This window comes from Pongo abelii, chromosome 7 (assembly GCF_028885655.2).
Source record: "Pongo abelii isolate AG06213 chromosome 7, NHGRI_mPonAbe1-v2.0_pri, whole genome shotgun sequence".
NCBI classification, from domain to species: domain Eukaryota; kingdom Metazoa; phylum Chordata; class Mammalia; order Primates; family Hominidae; genus Pongo; species Pongo abelii.
The window spans coordinates 8,445,687-8,460,507 of record NC_071992.2 but is presented as its reverse complement, the minus strand read 5'-3'; the positions used below and the strand labels follow the sequence as shown (position 1 = coordinate 8,460,507).

The 14,821-nt window shown below is 53.6% G+C and overlaps 3 protein-coding genes across 3 annotated transcripts in view; 1 reads left to right on the top strand and 2 right to left on the bottom strand.

Moving 5' to 3' along the window:
• LOC134761888 (chitobiosyldiphosphodolichol beta-mannosyltransferase-like) overlaps positions 1–14,821 on the top strand; it is a 966,630-nt gene that overhangs the window by 389,767 nt on the left and 562,042 nt on the right. The window lies entirely within an intron of this gene.
• Positions 3,959–6,943, bottom strand: LOC129047678 (protein FAM90A5-like). Its single transcript, XM_054519177.2, has 4 exons — positions 6,824–6,943; positions 6,159–6,358; positions 5,592–5,700; positions 3,959–5,012 (listed from the first exon to the last, which is right to left on the bottom strand). Exons 1-4 carry the CDS (start codon positions 6,941–6,943, stop codon positions 4,050–4,052), a joined length of 1,392 nt encoding a protein of 463 aa, XP_054375152.2. The 3' UTR covers positions 3,959–4,049.
• LOC134761902 (protein FAM90A5-like) lies at positions 11,490–14,474 on the bottom strand. The gene is made up of 4 exons (XM_063726501.1): positions 14,355–14,474; positions 13,690–13,889; positions 13,123–13,231; positions 11,490–12,543 (listed from the first exon to the last, which is right to left on the bottom strand). The coding sequence occupies exons 1-4, from the start codon at positions 14,472–14,474 to the stop codon at positions 11,581–11,583; spliced, it is 1,392 nt and encodes a 463-aa protein (XP_063582571.1). The 3' UTR covers positions 11,490–11,580.

Sequence of the window (14,821 nt, the reverse complement as noted above, 5' to 3'; positions counted from 1 at the left end):
GGTCTTTCCTGTTCTAGCTTTCTGCCTTTCGCTCCAGCCCCTCTTTATTTATTGTTCTGGTATTTTACACATGCCACACGAATTCATCTAAACAAACAGTGAACACGTGCCATATCGTATCGATTTCTTACACGGCTGAAGGGCAAACCACCCTTTTTTTTCCAAAGTCCTTTTTCCATTTACCCACCCATTCAGCGTGCTGCAGTTCATTTCTTTTCGCATTCCCATCTTGGTCTTATCCCACCCATGGAGACGGAAATGTTTTCTCGTTTTCTCTTCCAAGAATTACTGGAAACGAGAGCAAGCACATCCTACCCCATCAGCAAGCCCCAGTGTGATCGGTTTCTTTCAGTCTCCTTTGTCTCTTTTCCCCCCACCCCTCAGGGATTGCGGGAAACAAACAACTGTTCAGTGAAACGAACCTGAAATTACCCGTCTACTTTCTTTCCCCGGCTGGCGCTGAGATGGGCAGGTGCTGGAGCAGCCCCGCTGGAAGCGATGCAGCATCCACGAAGACGGAGGAAGGGGCGGAGAGGGACCTCTGCTTTCCAGGCTGCCTTTTATACTGCCTCTGGTCACCTGACGTGGAACGTACCCTAACCTAATCAGTTACATGCACCTTAATTACCATTAACTTAATCCAATCACATGACCCGGAAAGGTCTGTCTGCACAGCCCACTCTAAGATCATGTCCACTGCTGACAGACATTCTAAAACCTAGGTGTACAGCTGCAAGCTTTGAAGAATAGATGTTCCCCGTCAGACATGTAACACTGGTGCCTGTACCCCTGTCTTCTTTTCCATCTTTTTGTTTTTTTTGTTTTGTTTCGTTTTAAAAAATGTGGTAAAACAGACACCTTTTAATTGGACCGTATTTACTATATCTCCACGTAGGCCTCAGTATCAGCAAGGAGATTCTCCTTGACATGCAGTCACGGCCATGATCCATCTTCAGAGCTTCTCTTTCTTCCCCACCGTAAGTCTGTCAGCAGAGAACCCTGACAACACCCTCATGTGTTTTCTCCTCCAGGAGGCGCTTGGAAACCACCGTGAATTGGACTGCACTGGGGAACACAGATGAAGAAAGTCAACACCGCTTTGTCCTTCAGTGCCTGGCTCCTTTTTCAGCTGGTCTTGCCACTCCAGGCATTATGCCTGAGAAGTCTCCTGGACGCCTCTGAGGCTCTAATTCCCTGGGTCCCATTGCCATTTCTCTGGATTTGCGAAGATCCACCGGACCTCCTGTGGAACTCCCGTGTCGGTGAACTTTTGTGCCACGACCCTTAATTCTGCCCATGGTCATCTGCACCTGCACGAGTTAGGGTCCATGTCCCTTGGACGGGAAGAGACAGGCAGGAGTCGGAATGCTGAAGCAGCACACTGGGGCGTTTTCTCATGTAGCCCAAGTGACCCCATGGTCTTCTTGAGCTTTGGAACCAGTCGCGTCCCCCTTGACACTGCACCCGACTCCCAGTTTCTCAATCTTGTTGGCCCTCCGGCGATCTCCCGTTGGATGAATTGCACCTGCTGAGACTCGATTCCCCTTTGAGTTGCGCTTCATTAATTATTCATGATTCAGGTTGGAAGCCGTGCTTACGACCCCCTGTGGCCGTTCTCTGAGCTTTCTGGTCTCACATCGTTTCCTTCCACCCTCTTTGGTTCATTGTGGTCATGCTCCTTCTGCTGTCAGAGGAGCAGAGAGTTGATCTTATGGATTCTGGATACGGATACTTTCTAGGTGATCTGGATAATCAAGATAACGACCCTCATCAGCGGTGCAAAGGGAGCAGCCATTTGGTGTGTCTCAGAAAATCCCGCTCCGTTCCGAGGCCTCCTAGATGTGGAATCCCGCTCAGAGTTGTTCCCAGGTCAGAGAATGGAGATAGCCTGTGCATGATGGGATATCCCTGCCTAGATCTTTCAGTGAGTCTCTACCTCAGCTACTCTTAGGATCAGGGGGAGAACCATGGAAAGGCCCGGTGTCAGACATCCGGAAAGAAGACGGGATGAATGTTTTACCTCGGAAGGACATCCCAAATCTGGGAGTTAACTTCAGCTTTGCTGGGGTCTATTTGGCCAATGAAACTCTGCCTGGTTCGTTCGCACATCCGGAAGCCACTTCACGGGGGCCGTCGTAACTGGGGCCACACATTTGGCATCGGCAGTTGAGCCAAATGGGGACCCGTGGTGCAAGCAACCCTCCCCACGTGTTAGCGTGCGTGAGATTCAGTTGGCGGAATTTTACTAGGTGCGTGTCGGTAGAGTGGGGCTGAGGTTTTCTTGCTCCTGTGGATGGATAAGAAGTCAAAGGTCCTGCCCAGCCCTGCGGTGCCCTCAGTCAACTCTGTTTCGGAGACATAACGATTTGGGTTGCTAACAAGTCAAGAAATTTTCAAGCCCTTGGATGTAGGGAAAAGAAAGAGAGATCAGACTCTCACTGTGTCTATGTAGAAAGGGAAGACACAAGAGACTCCATTTTGAAAAAGACCTGTACTTTAAACAATTGCTTTGCTGAGATGTTGTTAATTTGTAGCTTTGCCCCAGTCACTTTGCCCCAGCCGCTTTGACCCAGCTTGGAGCTCACAAAAACCTGTGTTCTATGAAATGAAGGTTTAAGGGATCTAGGGCTGTGCAGGACGTGCCTTGTTAACCAAATGTTCACAAGCAGTATACTTGGTAAAAGTCATTGCCACTCTCTAGTCTCAATAAACCAGGGGCACAATGCCGTGGCAAGCCGCAGGGACCTTTGCCCTTGAAAGCAGGGTATTGTCCAAGGTTTCTCCCCATGTGATAGTCTGAAATATGGCCTCGTGGGATGAGAAAGACCTGACTGTCCCCCAGCCTGACACCCGTAAAGGGTCTGTGCTGAGGTGGATTAGTAAAAGAGGAAAGCCTCCTGCAGTTGAGATGGAGGAAGGCCACTGTCTCCTGCTTGCCCGTGGGAACCGAATGTCTCGGTGTAAAACCCGATTGTACCTTTGTTCAACTCTGAGATAGGAGAAAAGCTGCCCTGTGGCGGGAGGCAAGACATGTTTGCAGTAATGCTGCCTTGCTATTCTTTACTCCGCTGAGATGTTTGGGTGGAGAGAAACATAAATTTGGCCTACGTGCACGTCCAGGCAGAGTACCTTCCCTTGGACCTAATTATGATATAGATTCCTTTGCTCACATGTTTTTTGTTGACCTTCTCCTTATTGTCACCCTGCTCTCCTACTACCTTCCTTTTTGCTGAAATAATGAGAATCATAATCAATAAAAACTGAGGGAACTCAGAGGCCGGTGCCGCTGCAGGTTCTCGGTGTGCTGAGTGCCCGTCCCCTGGACCCACTGTTGTTTCCCTATACTGTGTCTCTGTGTCTTACTTCTTTTCTCCGTCTCTCATCCCACCCGACTAGAAACACCCACAGGTGTGGAGGGGCAGGCCACCCCTTCGCTTGGAAAATCAGTTAAACACAAACACGGAATGAGAGTCAAAAGACATTATGTCATCTTTTTGAGAATTTTATTCACTTCAAAACCAATGAAACACACATATTTACAAAGGCATTCCAGAGCCCAGTTTTCGAGGCTGAGGAAAGACCCCGAGAGCGCTTTGCACAGCACGCTTCACAGCGTCCGAAACACTGCTCTCAGGGCGGGGCACAGCGGGAGGGCTGCACCTCTCAGGGTTCCCTAACTTTTCCCTTATTCAGTCATCTAGAGAGCAAATACACAGTAGTTCCCCAGTTTCCTATTGACGTCCCAGCGGAAGTCTGACTCCTGCGCGTCAGGCAGTTTCTGAGGCAACGAATCACTGGCACGGAAGCTTTTCCTGGCGCGTTTCCGGATACCCATGCGAACTACAATGTCCCTCACCAGAATTCAAGGAGGCAGAGTCCCCGCATCTGCTCCCTGCCTGGCCTGGGCTCCCACATCCACAGAGGCGCCGCAGCCGGGGAGCTTCGGAGTCACCGCACAGAGTCTGCTCCGTGCTCTGCCGCTCCTCAGTCCCACAGTCCCCTCCAAGTCACGGGAGCTGGAGGCCAAGGAGCCCCTGCCACCTGCAGTCTCACTCCAGGTCAGAATCGCTGTCCTCTGAGGAGGAGGAAACCCGAAGGTCCTCATAGAGGACGCTCGGTGGGACACGAACACAGGGACCCTCGGACTTCTCTGAGACACGAGGGCTCTGAGCGAGGAAGGCTCCCGGCTTCTCAGGAGAGTGAAATGTGGGGGCTGTCAGGAGGCTGGAGCTCCAGCATCCGTTTTCCAGTCTCCGGAAGAGCACTCTGAGAGGCTGGGCCGGATCATAGCTGGCCGCTGGGTGATGGGACATGGTGCAGGCCTGGGCAGTAGGCAGGCAAGGTCTGCTGTGCGGTGGCTGCCGGTCGACGCTGGGAACCTGGGCGGGTGTCCTCCTGCCCATCTGGGGCGACCTACTTGGTCCAAGTTCCGTTGCGGCTGGCGGAGGTTGCAGATTCTCCGGGGCCCCCAGCTCAACTCCCTGGGTGGCGTTTTCGGGGATCTGGAAGCGACCCAGTCTCGGTTTCTTGGGGAAGTTCGGGCAAGCCTGAATCGGAGCCTGCGCAGGTCTCTTGGCTCCTGGCCTGAAGCTGAGATTGGAGCCGAGGCCCAAGCCCTGCGTGGGGGCTGGTGGGCAGGGCTGTGAGGTCACCGCAGGAAGCTGGTCTTGTGCCTGGGGGCTGATGGCCTGGAGCAGGCCGTGGGTTTTGGAGGCGGCCTGGGGAACTTCTCGGCAGCCACCCTCAGGGCTGCTGTGTGTCGGCTTCACCACGAGGAGAGGCTCGGGGCCCTGGTGCCTCACTGCAGGCTGAGGGATGTCGGCCGCAGCCCCTGTCTGTCTTTCCTTTGCTCCAAGACTTGAGGAGGAGCTCCGACTGGCTTTTCTGAGGGGAGACAGTGAAGCCAAGGCGGAGCCCCTGTCAGACATTTGGGTAGCTGAGCGATCAGTGAGGACAGGGTCCACGCGCGGCCTCTTACTGGTTGCGTGGACCGGCATTGGCCCGCTTGCAACCTGAAAGAAAGGAAACAACACAGGTTAGAAGTTCCTCAGCGTGGAGCCGACATGAAAATCAACCACATCCAAAGACAAGGTGCACACACCATGAAATTCTTAGTACAGTATCGACAGGCGGTCCTTGGAAGTAGGGACAGACCCTCCACCTGAGTGCTGATCAGGACAAGACACATGAACCTCCACTCAGCCTTCCATGAAGTGGAACGGACTAATGCCCTTCTGAAGGCAGGTTGGTGGCTCAAGGGTACTCAGGACGTCTTCTCTGAAAACATGCATGTTCCTGAGTTTAGCCTTCTCCGTGTTTGGGGCCTCCGAGGGACTAATTTCCTCATGCCGCTGGGAACATGTTGTTGGCAGGCTTGCCATAATTGGACAGAAAGAAAGCAGCAGGAAATACGGCATCTTCAGATGCCTTCGCCTGGAATCAAATGGACCCGGAAGGATCGTGGAGTCCCCGACCCCGAGAAGGCAAGAAAGAGGGGTTCCCCGATTCCCTCCCGCAGATGGGAAGCTGAAAGGAAATCAACCAGGGTGACCTAGAGGAGAAAAAGACCAGGGGCCCAGGGTGACACTCACCCTCAGATAATCCGAAGATTCCGTGGATCCTTTTCGATTTGGCAGCGGCTTCTCTGGAGGTTTGCCGGAAAATATGTGGAGGAGAGCCTTCCTCTGCGGGTCTTGTTGCCTGCAGAAGAGAAAAAGGTCAGGCCGTGGCCCCTGGTTTTCCCCAGGAGACAGGGAGAACCCTGTCCGGGGCCCAGTCCCATTCCGTGTTTTGTGATACACAAATGGACATCTGGTGCCATTTCCGCCTCTGCCCCTTCCCTCACGTGCCAACCTTTCCATCCTCCAGGTGGCCCTCTAGGCTTCCCAACTAAGGACTGTGATTTGGATCCCATTGCTTTTCTCGCCGTCGTGGGGAAACTGCACGAAGCTCCCCCGCCTCTCCCCGTCCCTGAATCTCCCAGAGCCAAAGGAGCTCCTGGGTGTGGAACCCCGGAGGAAACGGAGCTCCGGTCTATTTCTCTGCAGCGTTCCTTCCCTGGCCCAGAGACGGAAAGGCACACGCTGTGCAGGTGCAGAGACACCATGTCCTTAGGAGGCACTACCCTGAGAGTGGTGAAAACCCCTCCCTCTGCTCACCTTGGTCTCTCTTCCTTCTCTCCCTTATCCTTCTTCAAGGGCCCCGGCTTCGCTTCAATCCGGGGCTTCCACGGCTTCAGGTTTTCCTTCCCTTCCTTTTTCCCAAAGGTCTGTGGAACCAGGGCTGCGTTCCAGCACTTCATGGGGCACCTGGTACTTCTGGCCGTGTGGCCAAAGGCCCCGCAGTTTTTGCACTTGAGCTGTGGGTGGAAAGGAAGTGATGTCAGTGAGTGAGCTGAAGCCACGGACTGTGAATTCAGAGCTGAATAAGGATTCTAAAGAGGGGACACCGGCATGGGGGCCGTTAAGTGCTGGGAGAGTTCGGATACGATGTTCTCTCCCAAAGCCCATGTGACGGAGGAACTCTAAAAGGAAGGACTCAAGGTTCTAAGGGGCACGATGGTGAACCCGATGTCAACAACACGGCCAAACGTGGCTACACAGGATTCCAAGTAGAAAGGGAGGTTGCTCCCAAGAGTCTCTCAAGGGACCTGTGGGGCGGGGGAGGAGGTCCCAAGCCACGCCCACCTTGGACGGGAAAAGCAGCCTGGGTGGTGGTGACAGAACTCTTTGGAATCCAACCCAGTATCTGAGGACCGTGTTACACCCCCTCCCCCCGCTCCCACCCCCACCCCGATACCCAAGAGATCCAGGGCTAGACTTACCCTGGGGTCTTCTTCATCGGGCGGGGGAGCCCTTGGCCCAACTGGGGCCCTCCGCTGCTTCTGGAGGGTCTGGGCTCGCACGAGTCTGTTTGCCCCGGTTTTGGGGTCACGACGTGCCATCGTCTTCATCCCCTGGGGGTTTTATGACCGCCTTTTTCAGGGGTTGATTGTTGGGTCACCTGAAACACACACAAACACACACATGTCGATGGTTAAGCACATTGGATATTCACACACCCACAGGAAGCCCCCAGCTAACTCCTTGCCGGTGTGGTGATGAGCAGACCTCACCACCAGTCGTTCAGATCTGTGGAAAGCAATGTGCTGTGTGCATCCTCAGATATTGTGTGTTCCTCTGCCATGATTACCTAGTCCAAGAGTAAACCTCGCCTGCCACAGGGCCCGTGGCCTAGGTATGGGGAGTGGAGCTTTCAACCCCAAACAAACAACTGATTCTGGAGACTGGACTTAGGTCTATCACGATTCACTCCGGTAGAAGACCCGATGATTCTAGCTCCCTGACGGACAGAACGATCGAAGCCACAGGGCATGGCCTATGTCACCCTTTGGCAGGTCTGTTTGAAATCAGGGATAAGGGACGCTTCCCGTCACAACTTGAATCACTACTCTTGCCATTTCATTAGGCGACTTCCAAACACAAATTCATAGAGAGAAGTTATCTTCCTCTCTACCACAATAGCAGGTGATGGTCTTTCCTGTTCTAGCTTTCTGCCTTTCGCTCCAGCCCCTCTTTATTTATTGTTCTGGTATTTTACACATGCCACACGAATTCATCTAAACAAACAGTGAACACGTGCCATATCGTATCGATTTCTTACACGGCTGAAGGGCAAACCACCCTTTTTTTTCCAAAGTCCTTTTTCCATTTACCCACCCATTCAGCGTGCTGCAGTTCATTTCTTTTCGCATTCCCATCTTGGTCTTATCCCACCCATGGAGACGGAAATGTTTTCTCGTTTTCTCTTCCAAGAATTACTGGAAACGAGAGCAAGCACATCCTACCCCATCAGCAAGCCCCAGTGTGATCGGTTTCTTTCAGTCTCCTTTGTCTCTTTTCCCCCCACCCCTCAGGGATTGCGGGAAACAAACAACTGTTCAGTGAAACGAACCTGAAATTACCCGTCTACTTTCTTTCCCCGGCTGGCGCTGAGATGGGCAGGTGCTGGAGCAGCCCCGCTGGAAGCGATGCAGCATCCACGAAGACGGAGGAAGGGGCGGAGAGGGACCTCTGCTTTCCAGGCTGCCTTTTATACTGCCTCTGGTCACCTGACGTGGAACGTACCCTAACCTAATCAGTTACATGCACCTTAATTACCATTAACTTAATCCAATCACATGACCCGGAAAGGTCTGTCTGCACAGCCCACTCTAAGATCATGTCCACTGCTGACAGACATTCTAAAACCTAGGTGTACAGCTGCAAGCTTTGAAGAATAGATGTTCCCCGTCAGACATGTAACACTGGTGCCTGTACCCCTGTCTTCTTTTCCATCTTTTTGGTTTTTTTGTTTTGTTTTGTTTTAAAAAATGTGGTAAAACAGACACCTTTTAATTGGACCGTATTTACTATATCTCCACGTAGGCCTCAGTGTCAGCAAGGAGATTCTCCTTGACATGCAGTCACGGCCATGATCCATCTTCAGAGCTTCTCTTTCTTCCCCACCGTAAGTCTGTCAGCAGAGAACCCTGACAACACCCTCATGTGTTTTCTCCTCCAGGAGGCGCTTGGAAACCACCGTGAATTGGACTGCACTGGGGAACACAGATGAAGAAAGTCAACACCGCTTTGTCCTTCAGTGCCTGGCTCCTTTTTCAGCTGGTCTTGCCACTCCAGGCATTATGCCTGAGAAGTCTCCCGGACGCCTCTGAGGCTCTAATTCCCTGGGTCCCATTGCCATTTCTCTGGATTTGCGAAGATCCACCGGACCTCCTGTGGAACTCCCGTGTCGGTGAACTTTTGTGCCACGACCCTTAATTCTGCCCATGGTCATCTGCACCTGCACGAGTTAGGGTCCATGTCCCTTGGACGGGAAGAGACAGGCAGGAGTCGGAATGCTGAAGCAGCACACTGGGGCGTTTTCTCATGTAGCCCAAGTGACCCCATGGTCTTCTTGAGCTTTGGAACCAGTCGCGTCCCCCTTGACACTGCACCCGACTCCCAGTTTCTCAATCTTGTTGGCCCTCCGGCGATCTCCCGTTGGATGAATTGCACCTGCTGAGACTCGATTCCCCTTTGATTTGCGCTTCATTAATTATTCATGATTCAGGTTGGAAGCCGTGCTTACGACCCCCTGTGGCCGTTCTCTGAGCTTTCTGGTCTCACATCGTTTCCTTCCACCCTCTTTGGTTCATTGTGGTCATGCTCCTTCTGCTGTCAGAGGAGCAGAGAGTTGATCTTATGGATTCTGGATACGGATACTTTCTAGGTGATCTGGATAATCAAGATAACGACCCTCATCAGCGGTGCAAAGGGAGCAGCCATTTGGTGTGTCTCAGAAAATCCCGCTCCGTTCCGAGGCCTCCTAGATGTGGAATCCCGCTCAGAGTTGTTCCCAGGTCAGAGAATGGAGATAGCCTGTGCATGATGGGATATCCCTGCCTAGATCTTTCAGTGAGTCTCTACCTCAGCTACTCTTAGGATCAGGGGGAGAACCATGGAAAGGCCCGGTGTCAGACATCCGGAAAGAAGACGGGATGAATGTTTTACCTCGGAAGGACATCCCAAATCTGGGAGTTAACTTCAGCTTTGCTGGGGTCTATTTGGCCAATGAAACTCTGCCTGGTTCGTTCGCACATCTGGAAGCCACTTCACGGGGGCCGTCGTAACTGGGGCCACACATTTGGCATCGGCGGTTGAGCCAAATGGGGACTCGTGGTGCAAGCAACCCTCCCCACGTGTTAGCGTGCGTGAGATTCAGTTGGCGGAATTTTACTAGGTGCGTGTCGGTAGAGTGGGGCTGAGGTTTTCTTGCTCCTGTGGATGGATAAGAAGTCAAAGGTCCTGCCCAGCCCTGCGGTGCCCTCAGTCAACTCTGTTTCGGAGACATAACGATTTGGGTTGCTAACAAGTCAAGAAATTTTCAAGCCCTTGGATGTAGGGAAAAGAAAGAGAGATCAGACTCTCACTGTGTCTATGTAGAAAGGGAAGACACAAGAGACTCCATTTTGAAAAAGACCTGTACTTTAAACAATTGCTTTGCTGAGATGTTGTTAACTTGTAGCTTTGCCCCAGTCACTTTGCCCCAGCCGCTTTGACCCAGCTTGCAGCTCACAAAAACCTGTGTTGTATGAAATGAAGGTTTAAGGGATCTAGGGCTGTGCAGGACGTGCCTTGTTAACCAAATGTTCACAAGCAGTATACTTGGTAAAAGTCATTGCCACTCTCTAGTCTCAATAAACCAGGGGCACAATGCCGTGGAAAGCCGCAGGGACCTCTGCCCTTGAAAGCAGGGTATTGTCCAAGGTTTCTCCCCATGTGATAGTCTGAAATATGGCCTCGTGGGATGAGAAAGACCTGACTGTCCCCCAGCCTGACACCCGTTAATGGTCTGTGCTGAGGTGGATTAGTAAAAGAGGAAAGCCTCCTGCAGTTGAGATGGAGGAAGGCCACTGTCTCCTGCTTGCCCGTGGGAACCGAATGTCTCGGTGTAAAACCCGATTGTACCTTTGTTCAACTCTGAGATAGGAGAAAAGCTGCCCTGTGGCGGGAGGCAAGACATGTTTGCAGTAATGCTGCCTTGCTATTCTTTACTCCGCTGAGATGTTTGGGTGGAGAGAAACATAAATCTGGCCTACGTGCACGTCCAGGCAGAGTACCTTCCCTTGGACCTAATTATGATATAGATTCCTTTGCTCACATGTTTTTTGTTGACCTTCTCCTTATTGTCACTCTGCTCTCCTACTACCTTCCTTTTTGCTGAAATAATGAGAATCGTAATCAATAAAAACTGAGGGAACTCAGAGGCCGGTGCCGCTGCAGGTTCTCGGTGTGCTGAGTGCCCGTCCCCTGGACCCACTGTTGTTTCCCTATACTGTGTCTCTGTGTCTTACTTCTTTTCTCCGTCTCTCATCCCACCCGACTAGAAACACCCACAGGTGTGGAGGGGCAGGCCACCCCTTCGCTTGGAAAATCAGTTAAACACAAACAAGGAATGAGAGTCAAAAGACAATACGTCATCTTTTTGAGAATTTTATTCACTTCAAAACCAATGAAACACACATATTTACAAAGGCATTCCAGAGCCCAGTTTTCGAGGCTGAGGAAAGACCCCGAGAGCGCTTTGCACAGCACGCTTCACAGCGTCCGAAACACTGCTCTCAGGGCGGGGCACAGCGGGAGGGCTGCACCTCTCAGGGTTCCCTAACTTTTCCCTTATTCAGTCATCTAGAGAGCAAATACACAGTAGTTCCCCAGTTTCCTATTGACGTCCCAGCGGAAGTCTGACTCCTGCGCGTCAGGCAGTTTCTGAGGCAACGAATCACTGGCACGGAAGCTTTTCCTGGCGCGTTTCCGGATACCCATGCGAACTACAATGTCCCTCACCAGAATTCAAGGAGGCAGAGTCCCCGCATCTGCTCCCTGCCTGGCCTGGGCTCCCACATCCACAGAGGCGCCGCAGCCGGGGAGCTTCGGAGTCACCGCACAGAGTCTGCTCCGTGCTCTGCCGCTCCTCAGTCCCACAGTCCCCTCCAAGTCACGGGAGCTGGAGGCCAAGGAGCCCCTGCCACCTGCAGTCTCACTCCAGGTCAGAATCGCTGTCCTCTGAGGAGGAGGAAACCCGAAGGTCCTCATAGAGGACGCTCGGTGGGACACGAACACAGGGACCCTCGGACTTCTCTGAGACACGAGGGCTGTGAGCGAGGAAGGCTCCCGGCTTCTCAGGAGAGTGAAATGTGGGGGCTGTCAGGAGGCTGGAGCTCCAGCATCCGTTTTCCAGTCTCCGGAAGAGCACTCTGAGAGGCTGGGCCGGATCATAGCTGGCCGCTGGGTGATGGGACATGGTGCAGGCCTGGGCAGTAGGCAGGCAAGGTCTGCTGTGCGGTGGCTGCCGGTCGACGCTGGGAACCTGGGCGGGTGTCCTCCTGCCCATCTGGGGCGACCTACTTGGTCCAAGTTCCGTTGCGGCTGGCGGAGGTTGCAGATTCTCCGGGGCCCCCAGCTCAACTCCCTGGGTGGCGTTTTCGGGGATCTGGAAGCGACCCAGTCTCGGTTTCTTGGGGAAGTTCGGGCAAGCCTGAATCGGAGCCCGCGCCGGTCTCTTGGCTCCTGGCCTGAAGCTGAGATTGGAGCCGAGGCCCAAGCCCTGTGTGGGGGCTGGTGGGCAGGGCTGTGAGGTCACCGCAGGAAGCTGGTCTTGTGCCTGGGGGCTGATGGCCTGGAGCGGGCCGTGGGTTTTGGAGGCGGCCTGGGGAACTTCTCGGCAGCCACCCTCAGGGCTGCTGTGTGTCGGCTTCACCACGAGGAGAGGCTCGGGGCCCTGGTGCCTCACTGCAGGCTGAGGGATGTCGGCCGCAGCCCCTGTCTGTCTTTCCTTTGCTCCAAGACTTGAGGAGGAGCTCCGACTGGCTTTTCTGAGGGGAGACAGTGAAGCCAAGGCGGAGCCCCTGTCAGACATTTGGGTAGCTGAGCGATCAGTGAGGACAGGGTCCACGCGCGGCCTCTTACTGGTTGCGTGGACCGGCATTGGCCCGCTTGCAACCTGAAAGAAAGGAAACAACACAGGTTAGAAGTTCCTCAGCGTGGAGCCGACATGAAAATCAACCACATCCAAAGACAAGGTGCACACGCCATGAAATTCTTAGTACAGTATCGACAGGCGGTCCTTGGAAGTAGGGACAGACCCTCCACCTGAGTGCTGATCAGGACAAGACACATGAACCTCCACTCAGCCTTCCATGAAGTGGAACGGACTAATGCCCTTCTGAAGGCAGGTTGGTGGCTCAAGGGTACTCAGGACGTCTTCTCTGAAAACATGCATGTTCCTGAGTTTAGCCTTCTCCGTGTTTGGGGCCTCCGAGGGACTAATTTCCTCATGCCGCTGGGAACATGTTGTTGGCAGGCTTGCCATAATTGGACAGAAAGAAAGCAGCAGGAAATAGGGCATCTTCAGATGCCTTCGCCTGGAATCAAATGGACCCGGAAGGATCGTGGAGTCCCCGACCCCGAGAAGGCAAGAAAGAGGGGTTCCCCGATTCCCTCCCGCAGATGGGAAGCTGAAAGGAAATCAACCAGGGTGACCTAGAGGAGAAAAAGACCAGGGGCCCAGGGTGACACTCACCCTCAGATAATCCGAAGATTCCGTGGATCCTTTTCGATTTGGCAGCGGCTTCTCTGGAGGTTTGCCGGAAAATATGTGGAGGAGAGCCTTCCTCTGCGGGTCTTGTTGCCTGCAGAAGAGAAAAAGGTCAGGCCGTGGCCCCTGGTTTTCCCCAGGAGACAGGGAGAACCCTGTCCGGGGCCCAGTCCCATTCCGTGTTTTGTGATACACAAATGGACATCTGGTGCCATTTCCGCCTCTGCCCCTTCCCTCACGTGCCAACCTTTCCATCCTCCAGGTGGCCCTCTAGGCTTCCCAACTAAGGACTGTGATTTGGATCCCATTGCTTTTCTCGCCGTCGTGGGGAAACTGCACGAAGCGCCCCCGCCTCTCCCCGTCCCTGAATCTCCCAGAGCCAAAGGAGCTCCTGGGTGTGGAACCCCGGAGGAAACGGAGCTCCGGTCTATTTCTCTGCAGCGTTCCTTCCCTGGCCCAGAGACGGAAAGGCACACGCTGTGCAGGTGCAGAGACACCATGTCCTTAGGAGGCACTACCCTGAGAGTGGTGAAAACCCCTCCCTCTGCTCACCTTGGTCTCTCTTCCTTCTCTCCCTTATCCTTCTTCAAGGGCCCCGGCTTCGCTTCAATCCGGGGCTTCCACGGCTTCAGGTTTTCCTTCCCTTCCTTTTTCCCAAAGGTCTGTGGAACCAGGGCTGCGTTCCAGCACTTCATGGGGCACCTGGTACTTCTGGCCGTGTGGCCAAAGGCCCCGCAGTTTTTGCACTTGAGCTGTGGGTGGAAAGGAAGTGATGTCAGTGAGTGAGCTGAAGCCACGGACTGTGAATTCAGAGCTGAATAAGGATTCTAAAGAGGGGACACCGGCATGGGGGCCGTTAAGTGCTGGGAGAGTTCGGATACGATGTTCTCTCCCAAAGCCCATGTGACGGAGGATCTCTAAAAGGAAGGACTCAAGGTTCTAAGGGGCACGATGGTGAACCCGATGTCAACAACACGGCCAAACGTGGCTACACAGGATTCTAAGTAGAAAGGGAGGTTGCTCCCAAGAGTCTCTCAAGGGACCTGTGGGGCGGGGGAGGAGGTCCCAAGCCACGCCCACCTTGGACGGGAAAAGCAGCCTGGGTGGTGGTGACAGAACTCTTTGGAATCCAACCCAGTATCTGAGGACCGTGTTACACCCCCTCCCCCCGCTCCCACCCCCACCCCGATACCCAAGAGATCCAGGGCTAGACTTACCCTGGGGTCTTCTTCATCGGGCGGGGGAGCCCTTGGCCCAACTGGGGCCCTCCGCTGCTTCTGGAGGGTCTGGGCTCGCACGAGTCTGTTTGCCCCGGTTTTGGGGTCACGACGTGCCATCGTCTTCATCCCCTGGGGGTTTTATGACCGCCTTTTTCAGGGGTTGATTGTTGGGTCACCTGAAACACACACAAACACACACATGTCGATGGTTAAGCACATTGGATATTCACACACCCACAGGAAGCCCCCAGCTAACTCCTTGCCGGTGTGGTGATGAGCAGACCTCACCACCAGTCGGTCAGATCTGTGGAAAGCAATGTGCTGTGTGCATCCTCAGATATTGTGTGTTCCTCTGCCATGATTACCTAGTCCAAGAGTAAACCTCGCCTGCCACAGGGCCCGTGGCCTAGGTATGGGGAGTGGAGCTTTCAACCCCAAACAAACAACTGATTCTGGAGACTGGA